The sequence below is a fragment of the Pantherophis guttatus genome, chromosome 2, assembly GCF_059756535.1.
Source record: "Pantherophis guttatus breed Tessera chromosome 2, ASM5975653v1, whole genome shotgun sequence".
NCBI lineage: Eukaryota > Metazoa > Chordata > Lepidosauria > Squamata > Colubridae > Pantherophis > Pantherophis guttatus.
This window is the reverse complement of record NC_142064.1, coordinates 198,855,413-198,867,587: the sequence shown is the minus strand read 5'-3', so window position 1 is coordinate 198,867,587 and position 12,175 is coordinate 198,855,413. Positions and strand designations below refer to the sequence as shown.

Genomic DNA, 12,175 nt, shown 5'->3' with positions numbered 1-12,175 from the left:
CCTTTTATTTCATGCTATGGTTTTATTCCATGCTATGGTTATATACAATCACGTAAATAATACTTGAATAAAGGAGATATATTGCAGTATGGAGATACAAAGCAGTATTATCTCCAAAACAGGCACATGTATTTAAAATTTAATGCATTCATTGGGACTTGCCCTTGAATAAATCTGCTTTGGAAATCAGTGTCATCAAAAGTTTTTTAAACACTGTAGCGCAACTCTGGGGAAAGCATGTTCCAGAGCAGGGCTCTCTGCAGTGTCACAGGTTGCAAAAGGGTGGAGTTTGGCCCACCCAGTGATGTCCACCATTTTGCATCTAGTGTATATCCCTGCAGATATTTCCTATTACTATCTAGATCCCATGGAGGAGACCTCTGGCTCTTTCATGGTATTTCGCCTGTTAAGTTTTGGCAAAGTGAGATCCCGGTAAAGAGTTCTATAGGTAACTACCAGCAGTTTAAATTGAGCCGTATTAGTTAGGAGTACAGCAATCTTAAAATCATTGATATCCTGAAATGGCTTTTTGAGCTCATTTGACATATTGCTAACGTTGGTGGGTACTCCCACAAAACGGTTGCCAATTGCAAAACACCAGTAACCCAGAAGTCAAACAAAGCCCTGCGCCTCAGTTGCCCTTTTAAAAAAAAAAAAAATGTCTCTGTAATGATGCTGCTCTGCAGCAATTTTTTTTTATTTTTTCAAGCTTTTTCGTTTTTTTGTTTTGTTCCAATCAAAAACGTGTTTACAAATTACGTTGCTAAAGGCAAAACCCTTGCAAATACCGAGGAATTTTTCTGCGGAAAGAAAGAAGCAACTGTTGGGGCTGTTGGGGAATTTGCCCACTGCGGGTTTTTGATTTTTTTCCTTGCCTACAGAAGTCTGGCAGAAATATGGCCGTTCTGGAAAAGGGCACAAGATGCCATTGGCACGCCTGGCTGTTGCAGCTGGAACCAGTCGTCCCCCCTACCCCTCAAATCTCCGTCCCCAGCCGGGCGCCCTCCTTCCAACTGAGGTGCTCCCTTGACAACCCCATTCCCCCCTCAAAGGAATTTCTCCCTCTGCCGGCACGAAGAACACACGGCGCCCCGCTTCTTTCTCCCCGCCCTACCCACGCCTGCCCGGCTGCCAGCCACGGGTTAGAAAGGAGGAGCCGCGGCGTCGGCGCTGGGAGGAGCGAGCTCGGGTTTGATCGGGTGGCCTTTCGCTTTGCTGAAGCTGGGCGAGCAGTCGGGCTAGCCGAGGAGAGCGAGCGAGCAGGTTTCTGGAGGAGCAGCCATGCCGGTAGGTGCTTGCCCACGCGTGAATCGGAGACTCGGGTTGGGGGCGGCGAGGGAAAAAGGAGGCCGAGCCCCGAGGGAGGCGCTGCAAAGGAAGTTGCCCGGCGATCCTTCTCGCTGTGTAGCCGCATCAGCCCTCCGGTGCCCCTCTGCTGTTTTCCTATCTGTGGGGAAGAAGCCTTTCGCCTCTCCTTGGGAGAGTCCCGTTTAGGTTTGATCCCCTTACCTGTAAGATCTCCTAAATCGCGTTGGGATTCCAAAAGGAAGGTTGACCCATCGCGCTCTGGCTGCCTCTGGGTGGGAAGATGGGCGAGGGGGGATTGTCACAAGCCTTTGCTGTGGCCTTTGGTTGGGCTACTTAAGCGCTGACTGATTCCCCTTCCCCAGGTTGATGTGCTCCAGAATTCCCCAAGTCTTAATACATCTACATTTTCTAGGGCAGTGTTTCTCAACCTTGGGAGCTTGAAGATGGGTGGACTTCAACTCCCAGAATCCCCCAGCCAGCAGCGCTGGCTGGGGGATTCTGGGAGTTGAAGTCCACCCATCTTCAAGCTCCCAAGGTTGAGAAACACTGTTCTAGGGCATCGTTTTGGGAAAGGCTGCTGGCAGCCTTTTTTTTTTCCCCTTCCCCAAAATGAAAATTAACAAGAGGCTTGTTGTGAGAAATTAGTCGTTTTGGATTTTGCAGATGTTTTTTAGACCTCGCATTTTATAATACCCTCTAACCTCACCCCCTCCAAAAATAATAATAATAATAACCTGGAAAATTGTGCTTGGCCAAGCATCTTTCACACACAATATGCACTTCCATTTTTCTGTCTCTCATGCATATGCACTCCGCAGGACAAATGAATCCTTGAATATGTGTGCATGGGTGTGTGTCCTATTTAATACAATTTTCTCCAGCTTGGGACTCTCCTGATGAGTTGCATCCTATCCTGAGAGTTTTAGCTAAACAAACCTGGCAGATCCAAATGATCTGTCACCAGGATTGGAAGAGAAGACCTGGCGTCCTCCAGGAACGTTTGACAATTGTTCTCATAACTCTGATTATTAATTATAAAGGTTTGTTGTAATTACAACAAAATAGTATACACCCTTCCTGGCTGTGTTCATCTAGAGCTAATAGTATGTCTTTGCTCTATTCCATATGAAAGAGCATGTTTTTATAAAGCTGCCTAATTTGCCTACATTCTCTGTCTTCGTTTGCCAATAAACTGCTTAATTTGAAGTATCATCAGTGTCATCTCAGGCCATTATGATATATAGTAAATGAAATCTCTATCCATTGGTTTTTGCAGATAATTGTGGCCTTCCAGATAGAGCTGTTCTGGATGCTTAAAATATGTTATATACGCATAAAGTATGTATATATACATATTTATTATTGCAGTTATTAGGCACATGAATAATATTCCCCTTACAACAGCCATTTCATGATGGCAACTGCTGAATATAAAATAAACAGCAATTTCTAACTAGCCATGTACAGTATAAAAATTATGATAATTCCAGTAATTCCTAACTAGTAGTCAGTCTGGCTAGGAGTTCTTGTAATTAAGAATCTTAGTGCAGGAACATTGGTTTGGAGAATACTGTATATGAATACTGTATTTGAGTATAACAACATCCCAGTTTGGTAAACCTGACAATACTTTTTTAAAAAAAGAGGAAATGAGCATTTGTAGAAGCACTATGATGCCAGTCCTCAGTTAAACTGGGTTTGCATGACATGAAACTGATTACATGGACTGGCTGTGCACAATTCACAGAGATACAAGATGGCTAATTACATTTTTGTCTATTTCATTCTGTAACCCAGCCTTGTATATTCTTACAGCAGAGGTGGGAAAATTTAAAAAGTAGAAACCGCACTTAAACATTTTGGAGAAGAAGGGCAAAAACCACTCTGAATAAGGTGAAAACAGATCAAGATTTATTGGGTTTTGTCCCTTGGTTTGGGGGATAGGAAATTTTAAGTTGTAATTTTTGGCTTGTTTGCTTGTTTTAACTGTACTGAGACTGTTTTTGGACTTCAGCTTGTTTGTGTTGCCTGCCTTAAAATAGCAAGAAACCCCACCAATTTTCAATAGTTAATCCAGGGTTTGCCAAAAAAATTGTGGGACCAAGGGTGGCTCACCATGCTTTGACATATTCATAGTAAAAGGAGCCCTTCATTTCAACATGCTGACAAGTAGTAACATCTGAAGACTCTCCATCTTCTTGGTCATTCACAGTGCAATTATGGCCTGTAACCCTAATCTTTCCCTGTTGTTACAATAACTTTAGTTGTGTTTTTCCTCGATGAGGGCAGAACCTATGTAATCAAGTATTCGGATCTTAGAAAGCATTATAGTTCTTCTTCAGAACTTGTTCTTCAATACCACACCTGCAGTTTTATGTTTGGTTGTTAGTAGACTGTTTGCATATTGCAAAATTAAACCACTTGCCACTTATATGGAAATCTGGTGATTAACTGATGCAACAGATTAGCAGAGCCTGTTCTAGCTCATTTCCTATCCTTCCTCTGATCTTCCCACTGCCACAAAGTCTGATTCAGATCCATAATCAGCACACTAAGAAGTTTATTGTTGCAGGAGCAGCAACAGTGAAAAAAAAAGTATTGATGGGTTGGGAGGCTCATCCAATAATTGCAGGTCAAATCTTTCTGCCACTTCTGCCTAATCCAGGGGGATCCAAGTATCTTATTGCTTTATGTGAGCTGGAGAATGAGGTTTGAGATTGTACTGAGACAACAGAAGGACGTAAAAGAGTGACATCACTGAGGCCTATGTTCATCCTTAACTGCACTGCTACTGGCAACTTCCCAGCTTTGTAAGGGACATGGAAGGGCACATAGGACTGCCATATGCTTCCTCTACTCTTTTCTTCATCAGAACTTAAAAACTAACCACTGTGACTTTCTTTGTTCTGGATAGAGGTGAAAGAAGTCATCACTTTTCCTGTGCTGATGCATTGGCTGCATCATGGGCCTCATTTTAAATAATGGGATATGTGGCCCTGAATAGCTTCACTGTCATATATACTCACTGTCCATTGTAGTTCAAATACTAGAATAGGAAACTTTATAGAATCTTGTGGCACCCTAAAAGATCAATCAAATACTTCTGATTAATTGAACTGATATTCACGAACTCTTATCCTATTTATGGAACTATCATAAATATGAGAATTTTTAGTTTTCCGTATGGTACTTTCCTTGATCAGGCTCATCAAATTGGAAGAGGCCATTTAAACCACCGGGTGCAGTTGAAGTATCTTTACCAGTTGACTCCCTGGTATCTTCTGATTTGGTCAAACTGCTTTGGCCATTAGTAATTTGCCTTATTTAACACCATTACTCTGGGTCTTGCATTGTGATATGAAAAAGGACGAGTCATGGCCTTCTGTACGCTAGCCATTCAAAAACATGAAGAGTGCTCAATCTTTCCTTAAATTTCTTTCTATTTTTTTAGTCTCTTGTCTAGGATTGAGTTTCCACCTCTTAGATTCTCTTTGTTCTCTTTTAAGAGCCAATTCAAGAAAGAACTGTCAAGTACAAAAAAGAGAATGGACTGTTGGCCTCTGTGATTTGGAAATTATACCCTCCTGTTGATTCAGCTTAAAACTTCATTTGCCTCTTTGCAGCTACGTCATGTTGACAGTTCTACTTCACCTTGTGATCCATAAAGAACGTTGTTGAATATTTGTTAAACATAACTAAAGAAATTGAAACGCAAAGTTTGGTGGATGGTACAAATGCATAAATAAAGGCAAACTTTAAGAGTTTATTTTCATAGAAAATGAAAAGTAAAATAATGGAATTTTCGGGTGTTACATCAGTAAATCTCTGGTGTTCAGTCTGTCTCTTAGGGGAAACAAGATAGACTCAGAGATTTGGCCCTGCTTATGTCATTAAGGCTTGCATCCACTTCTGTCCACACATTCCTTAAATTGGTCTGATTATGTATTTCGATTCCAGACTTTTCTCCAATTTCAATCTCTGAGAAATGTACCTGAAGTATTACTTAAAAAACCGGTTAGTCCTTCTCAAAATGACTTACTTCTCTCCTTGACTACCTCCCTCTGCAACAGATTCTAGCAAGAGTGCACAAAAAGCCCAGAGACAATTGGATAATTCTCTGAGGGCTGAGTTGTTTACAAAGAATGCAACTTGTGCTTCGCACATTAAAATGTGTGATCCTCTTCCTTCACTTTATCCATTTTTCTAATATACATTTTTACAGAGGTAGTACTGGTGTCAATTTAAGATCAATATTTTCAGGACTGCGATATACCACACATGCAAAAATATTAACAGATGACAGTCCTCAAAGATTATGCCTAATAAATTGCTTAAAGACTCATCCATTTTCAGATATTTCCAGATTATATTCTGAAATTGTTACTCTTCTATTATTCCAAGAGTTTTTTGTGTGACAGTGTATTACAGTGATTCCTCAGTATTCATCTTAAATTGGTTCTGGAAGGTGCAATGAGTACCAAAAATGATTAGTGCCAAACAATTTTTTCCCATGAGGAATAATATAGTGAGTCATAAGGCAGCCAACACCAACAAGTTCTAGCTTATGCTTTGAGTACCAAAAAACCAATGAGTATCGGGACAAAATTTTCAAGTCAAAATTCGATGAGTTTCAAGTACCAAATTCGATGAGTTTCAAAGCAGTTGAGTACCATTGTAAATGCATATATAAATAAATTGGATTTGAATTCTCATAGATTCCAGATAGTATAGGTAATGATCTAATGTTCTTGGGTTAGGAGGCTATAACTGCATAATTTGAAAAAAAAAAAAGAATATATAACAAGTAAAAAATCCTTTCCTCTATATATTTAGAATCATATAGAGCAGTGGTCCTCAACCTTTTGGGCACCAGGGACCGGTTCCATGAACACAGGTTTTTCTGCGGATCAGAGTGGGTGGGTTTCATGTGACTTTGCATCCTGCAGATAGGGCTTTACTTATTTTCCCTGCCCAGTGCCAGTCCACAGATTGGGGGTTGGGGACTCCTGATTTAGAGATAGCATGGATAACAAGGGGACTATGATCAAGTGCATAGTGTAGAAAATGCAGATATAAAGAGGATTTTCCAGGGTCAAGCACTATAACTGAAGGAGACACAAATGAAAATTTATTTATTTATTTATTTATTTATTTTATTTTATTTAACTTATATGCCGCCATATCTCCAACGGACTCAGGGCGGCTCACAACAATAAAATCTACAATAATCACAGTACAAAGTTAAAATACCTAATTAAACCAGATAAAAGTTAGAAACCCATATAAAACCCCATCAGTCCAGGCCGGGGGACTTGAATAACCAAGTTTTTAATTCGCGGCGGAAAGTGCGAAGGTCAGGGGCCAGCCGGAGCCCCAAAGGGAGTTGATTCCAGAGGGTGGGTGCGCCCACAGAGAAGGCTCTACCCCTGGGGGCCGCCAGCCAACATTGTCTAGCCGACGGCACCCTGAGCAGGCCCTCCCTATGGGTGCGAACCGGGCGATGAGAAGTTGTTGCTGGCTGAAGGTGGTCCGCCAAATATCCTGGGCCTAAGCCATGTAGGGCTTTATAGGTTATCACCAGCACCTTGAATCTCACCTGGAGGGCAACCGGCAACCAATGCAAGTCACGCAGGAGAGGTGTTACATGGGAGTATCGGGATTTTCCCATCACAACCTGCGTGGCTGCATTTTGTACCAGCTGAAGCCTCCGAGTGGTCCTCAAGGGCAGCCCCATGTAGAGAGCGTTACAGTAGTCAATTCGGGAGGTGACTAGCACATGAGTAACTGTGCGTAGGGCATCTCGGTCCAAGTAGGGGCGCAACTGGCACATCAGACAGATACTTTTCATTCTCTGGAACTTTCAAATACAAGATGTCATGATGGCTACCCTTGAGTTGCTTTAAAAGTAGACTTGATTGTTTGGATATACTGTTTGTTCAGGGACCTGTTCAGGAAGAAACACTGGGTTCATCGTAGGGTAGGTAAAGACAAGTTTTGGATATCCGCCAACAGCACGAAGCATATTGTTTAGGAAAAATATAAAGAATCACTGGAAATTCCTATATAAGCATTTCCTGTCTGTACTTAGCATACATATTGTTTCTATTTCTGTAACCCACCCTGATTGATTGAATGAATGAAAGGAAATATTATTTTGCTTAACATTGCATTTTTAAAAGTAATGCATTTATAATTTAAAACTAACACTTAAAATTAGAGCAAATTATGTTGCCATGTTTATGTTTCTATAGAGTGAAGATTTGTGAATATTGTTAGTTAACACAATATTTAATTGTGCTCTGCGTTGCACTTGCAATTTAGACCAGAGTTCCCCAACCTTTATGGGATGTGCTTGCCCATCACTTTCGCAGCCTGGTTCCAAAGGGCTCAAGGCCTGATTGTGGGCTGCGGCCCAGGGTTTGAGGAGCCATGATTTAAACAATGATGCATTTCAGTAATCTTAATCATTTTAATTCTTGTGATTTCAGAAACATGAGTTCTTTGTGGATATGACCTGTGAAGGATGCCTCAATGCTGTTACCCGTGTTCTCAACAAACTGGGAGGTAGGTAAGAGAAACTTGGAAGACTTTAATATTTAAACCAGACTTTCCAACTGTCTTGCTTGGAACACTTAGAATTCTGCTCATAACCTTTCTAGAACATTTATGAAAATTCCACCACAGTAGAATAATATTTTCCCCAATGTATGCTTCAGTATGTTTATGTGTTGAATTTATTATTAAAGGCTGCCTTTCTGTTAATATGAATATTTGCCTGAATAATATCTGTTGAGAAAGATATCCCTTTCTTTAATCAGATTTCCTCTGCTGGATTATAACAAATTGTCCTGTAAACCTTAAGTCTCCCTTTATTTCTTTGTCAGTAAACATAAATTCAACACACTGGAGAATGTGCACACTTCAGCAGAAGCCCAGTGATAATGTTGTACTTTGACCATGTAGTAAGCAAGATCTCCAAGTAACTTTGGTAATTTGACAAATCAACTAGGTGTTATTAGGTCAGTATATTCTGTTTGCACCAGTGTTGGGCAAATTTAAATAAATCAATACCTTTTCAGTACAGTCCAACATTAGTGTGCACATGGGCACAGTATTATTATGCCCATGTATCCAAATAGATAAATAAAACTGTTCTATACAGTAGTAGGGCATGGAAATTAGTATCATTTTGATCAGTTAGATATTTATTTTCTTAGAGGTCAGTTTTATTTCAAGAAAGATGTGCCATTCCCTAAATTCTTAACACAGGGTTGAGAACTGTATTATGAACCTTGAGCCTGGTTCTTGCCAGGCTCAAGGTTGACTCAGCCTTCCATCCTTTCTAAGGTAGGTAAATTGAGGACCCAGTTTGTGGGGGCAATAAGCTGACTTTGTATAAATATACAAAAGTATGAAGGCTATTTCTTAACGCACTGTAAGCCGCCCTGAATCTCTGGAGAAGGGCGGCATATAAATCAAATTAAAAAAAAAAAAACCTGGGCCGTGGAAGTGGTGGGTGAGTACACACATGTGAAGCTGCATTTGTGAAAGCCGCACGAAACCATCCTCTCTTCCTTCCCCCACTGCCACCATCACTTCCACTGGTCTACTGAGCTGGAAAGGTTGGGACTGCTACCTTAATACACATGGAATGACAAAGCTGGAAGGAACTTGGAAGTCCTCTAGTCCAACCCCCTGCTCAAGCAGGAGGCCCTATATAATTTCAGACAAGTGGACATCCAGTCTCTTCTTAAAAACCTCCAGCGATGACGCGCCCACAACTTCTGAAGGCAAGCTGGTTTATTGTTTTCACTGTTAGGTGAGAAATACCATGCCTGTTATTTCTTTCCTCTCTTAGGTGTTCAGTTTGAAGTTGACCTACCCAACAAGAAAGTGAGCATTGATTCTAATCACAGTGTTGATACATTGTTGGACACCCTGAAGAAAACTGGGAAAAATACCTCCTATCTCGGAGAGAAATAAACTTTTAGAGAAATGTTGCTGATCGGGCTCTTTTACTTTAAGAAAGGTCAGTTGTCAAAATTATTTAAAGACTGCTCTCTGAGCAGAACTGAATATGATGTGAAATGTGCTGGAATAGCAGCCTCAAATGATAATAAAATATATTGATCGGATGTTAAGTTTGTGAATATCAACTCTACTGTCTCCTGCCTCAGATTAGCAGAAATAAAAGGAGTTAGATGTGAAGGAGTTAATGTCATGTTTTTATATATGTGGTTCTGCCCAAGAGTAGAGGCTTTGCATCACCACACCATCCCTAGCACAAAAGACAAAAAAAAGTTGTATTAGTTATAGCTGAACTTGTGTTGGAGCTGTGAAGCTGTGAACACACACAGAGGAAGTATCCAGACGAAGCCTGATCCAGCAGATTGCTGAGCAAACAGCTAGGGCTGCACATACTTTGCATTTTAGGATGAGTTAAATCTGTCCAATAACAAGGTTACAATTATAAATTGAATGTTTTTCCGTACATGAATTGGAGAAGAAATGAGTGGGTTGTATACAAACCTAGATGAAGTCACACAGTCAGATAGGGTCAAAAGCATCATAGAATGAAGTGTCTTAAGAGTCTTACCAAAAGCAAGAAGGAAAGGGACTACACATACTTCCTGGGAAATCATATTCTAGAGCAAGGGTGTCAACCTGGCAGCCCGCGGGCCAGATGCGTCATGCGCAGGCCACGGCCACCCCAGCTCCGCGAATGGGAAAAAACATTGTGAAACATCACGCGACGGCAATGTGACATGGCGAGTTTGACACCCATGTTCTAGAGCATGGGAACCACTATAGAGATGGCCCAAATCCAATAAACCCCCTTCATGGAAGGAGAATTCTTACTGGAGCTTCTTGAGATGATTGGACTGAATGGACAAAGTAAGTTTTTACAAAGTAGTGCTTGTTCCCAAACACTAACAAACAGCATGTTGGGCGTTATAGGTAAATCACTAACACTAACTATGAATTGGACCTGGAAGCTTAAGTATCCATGCAGCAACTTCAAAATCAAGGTTACCCTTTAATGGTACTGTTGCCATATTACATTCTACACCAAGTTATTTCCAAAGGCTACCCCACGCAGGGTACATTCTAATAGTCTAAACAAATGGGCTTTATATTTCTATCTCAATGGATTTTTTTAACAGATCAGTAGGATCCATTGCTGTGAAGCATGCCTTTTTTTTTTTTCAGAAATGTGGATAGGATATGACAGTGGCAGAAGTAATTTATTGTGTTACGAGCCATAAGACATGCTTCCCAACTACACTGACTTTTGATGGCTACCATATTGGAGTAGCTTAAAGCAGAGGATGAACTTTTAAAAGTAAAGTCAGAAATAGGAACATTCAAAATACAGTAAAAGAGAGACAATAGTTTCTAGTTCCACCAAATAGTACCAAAGGATGCTATTATTAGGCAATTCAGGAGGATTGCACTAACACCAATTACTGCTATTATGAGAACCGCTGTGCTTATTTTGTATCCATTTACAGGTAGTCCTTGTACAACCATTTGAAGTTACACTGGCACTGAAAAAAGTGACTTATGAGCATTTTTCACATGACCACTGCAGTATCCCTGTGGTCACGTGATCAAAATTCGAACCCTAGGCAACTGGCATGTATTTATGTATTTGCAGTATAACGGGTCATGGGCTCACTTTTTGCAACCTTTTGACAAGCAAAATCAATGGGGAAGCCAGATTCATTTAACGACATATCAACTGCAATGATTCACTTAATAACTGTGGCAAGAAAGATTGTAAAATGGGGCAAAATTGACTTAAGAACTGTATTGATTTGCAACTGAAATTTTGGGCTCAGTTATGGTCATAAGTCAAGGACTACCTATACCCGTGATGGCAAACCTATGGCACGCGTGCAACAGGTGGCACGTGGAGCCATATCGGTGGGCACGCGAGCTCAGCTCCGGTCAGCCAATTTTCAGGCCTTCTGGGTGCACAAGAAGTAGGGAAACAGCCGTTTCCGGCCTCCGGGGGGCGGTGGAGAAGGCCTTTTTCACCCTCCCCAGGCTCCTAGAAAGCCTCTGGAGCCTGGGGAGGGCGAAAAATGGGCCTACTGGGCCCACTGTGCCATTGTGTGCCAAAAGCGGGGAGAAGTGTAGGTGGATCACGCATGCATGCAGGGGGGTCGGAGCATAGAATTATGGGTGTGGGCACGTGCATGCGCGCCCCCCTCACCCCGTGCTCCCCCCACTTTTGGCATGCGATGGCAAAAAGGTTAGCCATCACTGACTTATACTGTGAATGTATGGGCATTATAAATTCTGATAATGTTATCACAAATTTGCTTAAAGTAGATGTGCTATGTAGTTCCACCAGCAGGTGGAGATCGTGTCTAATTCTTTTACTTCCTCTGGTTTCCAGCAATGCTTTTAACATGGCTTCAGTAAGAAGGCAGTTACTTCTACTCCCATCAATCCTGTTCCTTTGACTGCAGTTGCCTGCCCAGATGTTGGAAAAGAGAGAAAAGGCGGGAAGAAAACAACTTTCCTTGGGGAAAAGGACTAAGGGAAAAATGTGACCCCAGATGGGCCAAGTCTCCTTCCACAAATGTAACGCTTATGCATTCTTCTTTTATGATCTTGTAATAAAGCAAGGAGCTGTTCCTATTTTCATGTAACAGTCTTGACTCCATGGATTTCTTTAGTAGCAACCAGTAGCTTTTTAAAAGAAGCAAATTAGCTTGATTTATATTCACCTGTATTCTAAAGCAGACTTGTCCAAACTCGTGCCCAACAAATGGCTATGATGCTAGGGATGATGAAGAACGTCAAATATTCTTGAGAATCTCAGATTGCAGAAGGATATACAGGAATGTGCCAGAGC

The 12,175-nt window shown here is 41.2% G+C and overlaps 1 protein-coding gene across 1 annotated transcript; it reads left to right on the top strand.

Annotated features, from left to right (window-relative positions):
* Positions 1–1,132: 1,132 nt before the first annotated feature.
* ATOX1 (antioxidant 1 copper chaperone) lies at positions 1,133–11,969 on the top strand. The gene is made up of 4 exons (XM_034402050.2): positions 1,133–1,287; positions 7,797–7,872; positions 9,167–9,337; positions 11,714–11,969. Exons 1-3 carry the CDS (start codon positions 1,282–1,284, stop codon positions 9,289–9,291), a joined length of 207 nt encoding a protein of 68 aa, XP_034257941.1. The 5' UTR covers positions 1,133–1,281; the 3' UTR covers positions 9,292–9,337; positions 11,714–11,969.
* The last annotated feature ends 206 nt before the right edge of the window (positions 11,970–12,175 follow it).

Bases quoted from the DNA above. Each gene is read 5' to 3' on its own strand.
- ATOX1 (XM_034402050.2), top strand. The intron at 7,873-9,166 runs GTAGGTAAGAGA...TTCCTCTCTTAG, and splicing joins TGTTCTCAACAAACTGGGAG to GTGTTCAGTTTGAAGTTGAC.